General features: G+C 41.1%; 1 protein-coding gene across 5 annotated transcripts in view; it reads right to left on the bottom strand.

The window, feature by feature from the left end:
- Positions 1-3,537, bottom strand: part of IL18R1 (interleukin 18 receptor 1) — a 45,890-nt gene that overhangs the window by 15,236 nt on the left and 27,117 nt on the right. For all 5 annotated transcript variants that reach the window (XM_027767518.1, XM_027767517.1, XM_014583394.2 and 2 more), the window contains one exon: positions 2,735-2,855. In XM_027767518.1, the coding sequence (XP_027623319.1) occupies positions 2,735-2,855 (121 nt within the window). The remainder of the gene's footprint in view (positions 1-2,734; positions 2,856-3,537) is intronic.

The raw sequence follows: 3,537 nt of genomic DNA, 5'->3' as shown, positions 1-3,537 counted from the left end.
ACGGGTAGGGTCTGCCTCCTCGCACGGACGATCTGTGGAGGCTACTAGTCAGCACAGCACTGGCCTGCACATGCCACACCCCTACCAACAGGTGTTTGCCGTTCCTGGGACCCAGAGCCCCACGCAGCCTCCTGCTGTCTCAAGTACAGTTTAGAACATAATTCTATACACCCATCTGGTAATAGCAACCATGAGGGAAAAAACGAGAGCCCCACGCAGCCTCCTGCTGTCTCAAGTACAGTTTAGAGCATAATTCTATACAGAAGTCACCCATCTGGTAATAGCAACCATGAGGAAGAAACCGGAAATCCAGAACTAAGACCCAAAAGGTTACCGAGAAGCCAAAAGAAATGACATAAAACACTTGTGCACTCAGATAGAAAGACTGTGCTCTTGTATCTTGAGTTCTATTTCTACAGCCTCCTGCTGTCTCAAGTACAGTTTAGAGCATAATTCTATACAGAAGTCACCCATCTGGTAATAGCAACCATGAGGAAGAAACCGGAAATCCAGAACTAAGACCCAAAAGGTTACCGAGAAGCCAAAAGAAATGACATAAAACACTTGTGCACTCAGATAGAAAGACTGTGCTCTTGTATCTTGAGTTCTATTTCTACGAAGCTCGGCCTGTCAGTCTTCTATCCCTCCAAAGAAGAGAAGTTGCTCATTTCAAGGGGAGATGCAAAACTCCAGCAGAGGACAGCTGCTGAGAGAAAGATATGCTGGAAGGAGACTTCGGCAAGTCAGCTGAAGCCAGCATTTGGGAGGCACTGACCAAGTGGCTGCTGGGGACAAGAGCCAGACCTCGCAGTGCAAAGAGCTGGAAGGTGAGCATCCACAACAATGCAGCGCAGCCAGCATGGTAACGAAGACCAGGAGGACTCCAAAAATTCACAGAAAATGCACGTGATGAAAAACTACGCAGAGACGTCAAAACATTTTTGAACCAAAATAAATCCATACTTTAATTCCATTTTCCCTCAGCTTTTTGAAGTCCTGTTTAGACCCTCCCAATCCCAAAGATGTTTACAGAGCATTAAAAAAATAAAAAATAAAAAAAACTCAGAGTTTTTCAAGTCCAGCTAAGGTGACAGCCAACCCAGGATCGCCACTTACTAGACCCTGAGTCATGTATCAGTTCAATAATTAATCAGGACAGTACGACCAAAGACATTCAGAAAAGCGTAAATGACCATGTGTATAGTGTGTCTTGTTTTAATAAGTCTGGCCACTTTTTAATAGAAAAAAGATAGGCTACCTAAGTGTCAATATGCATGTAATTGAAAACTTTCTCTGCACTTTAGTAAAAATAAAGAACTTAAACACATTTTCCAAAACCCTTAATAACTGCTCTTTTACAGAAGCTAGGTAAAAGTCCCATCTCCATCAGATCCTGACTGACCCAGGGTGGGGGGTGTATGTGAATGATTCTAATTAGCACGTGGGTATTTTCTTAGGTCTTACACATTTCCCTTGACAGGCTGGCATCTATCTTTTTTGTTTGTTTGTTTGTGCTGTAGTGCACATACACTTGCCAGGAAGAGGCCGGGGGCGGGGTGGGGGGGGGCAGAAAATCCACATCTGGGGGATGGCCTTGCTGCAGCCCTATCTCCTCCAGTCTCCTCTAAGGATTTTGGGCATGTAGACACAAGCATTGATTCTCAAACTTCTGAGTCCAGGACTCAAGCCACCCACTTGGTCATGTGAGATCCAGAGCTTTAACCGCTCTACCATCTGCTGGTCCCTGCCATCTATCTTTTCACTTGTTAAAATACAAACATTCTGAGGACTAGCAGTTGGTGTAATGGCTATGTCACTGAATTCCCATGTAGTCGACTGTGGTTCGAGTCCCAGAACCAGTGGCTTAAACTCACGCAGGGCACATGTGCTTGTGTGCCCAAGATCCCAAGAGAAGAATGGAGGAGAAGGGATTGCGGCGTGAGGACATTCTAGGTAAAGTTTAGCTACTATTATATCAGTGAGTTGTGTTGGAGTTAGTTCCTAAATCCTCCATGGCCATCCCCCTGGGAGGTGATTTCTCGCTTTCTACCTCTCTCTCTGTCTTTCTGGTGAGTGCACACACCCTATAGCAAAAACCTCTTTCCCCCCCCCAAAAAAAATTCAGAAGTCAAATCCAGTCAAATTTGTGATTATTTTAAAATCTTTGTCTCATGAAACTGCTCAGTCTCCAGTTTCCTGAATTTAATTATTTTTATTTTTTATTTAAAAATTGTTTTTAATTATTTATTTTTATTTATTATTTTTAAACTTGCTATAGGGCATATGTACTCACTGAGGGGGAGTGATGAGAGAGAGAGAGAGAGAAAGTGAGAAAGTGAGACAGCAAGCTGGCAGGTCTGGGATTTGAACCGTGGTCAGTCATGTGGGAGTCCAGATCCTTAACCACCATGCCACCTGCTGACCCCTATTTATTTGTTTTTATAATTACACTAATTTTTTTTATCAGGAAGGGAGAAAGGTTTATGTTTCAATTCTATTTACAAAAGAAAAAATGAACAAATCGTTGAAGCTATCAACAGATCAAAAGAAAACAAAAATCCTTAAACCTGGAAAACAAGGCATAGAAGAAAATCAGTAATGTTTTAGTTAAAAGTCAGGCAATTCTACTTCATCAGTTTAGTCTCATGATACGTAATTAATTTTATATCATATATAATATTATTTGAATTATATATACCATGATATATGTATATAACATGTCAAATATACATACAGAAATTTTGTTAAATTTCCTTCATGTTCATTAAGAGTTGATCCATCATCTCTCTGGTAGACCCAATAAACCTGGTCATCTTCATTCACCAAAGCTGTGCAGTTGAGCTCTACCTCACTTCCTAGGTGAAAGTTGAAAACCAAATTTCTTATTTGAGAAACGTAGATTTCCCAAACTACCAACTTAATCTAAACAACGGGTGCTGACATAATGTGAAACACAGTGATACATTACAGAAAGATAACAGATATTACTTTTTTTAAGTTAAAAACGAGTGTAAAGGAGAGAAATTAGGTGTCTATTATAAGCCACCACCAAAATATAAATTGGTTTCTGTTTAAATGTGTATTTTTAAATATCAGTTATTAAAACGTAGCGTAATTAGTGGACTTCCTTTCTCCTTTTCTTTCTTTTCAGTTGCCAGAAGGCATATGTACTTGCCAGAGAGAAAGAAGGAGAAAGAGAGAGAGAAATCACCCATCCTTTAGTAGTGCTCATGCCACAATTCTTTCCTCCTCTACTTCTCCATCATGTTGGGATTGGGGGCAAGAATGCTTGTTCATGTGGTGGGCTTGAAAACACCACCAGGACCAAGATTTGAACAGCAGCCAGCCCTGTGGGATCAGCTCCCTTAACCACCAGCTGTAGAGCCAGCCCCACCTTCTTTTCACTCTACAGCTTGGCAGGTGGTGTCAGGCCAATCCCGCTCACTGCAATTGCTAGAAAAACAGAGTGAACAAATCACTGAAAATTAAACAAAACAAAATTAAATTAGCTAAAGAATGAACACATCAAGTGTAGGG

This window comes from Tupaia chinensis, unplaced genomic scaffold (genome assembly GCF_000334495.1).
Source record: "Tupaia chinensis unplaced genomic scaffold, TupChi_1.0 Scaffold144276_1, whole genome shotgun sequence".
Classification (NCBI taxonomy): domain Eukaryota; kingdom Metazoa; phylum Chordata; class Mammalia; order Scandentia; family Tupaiidae; genus Tupaia; species Tupaia belangeri.
Note: the sequence above shows the minus strand (reverse complement) of the source record. Positions and strands in the feature narration are given on the sequence as shown.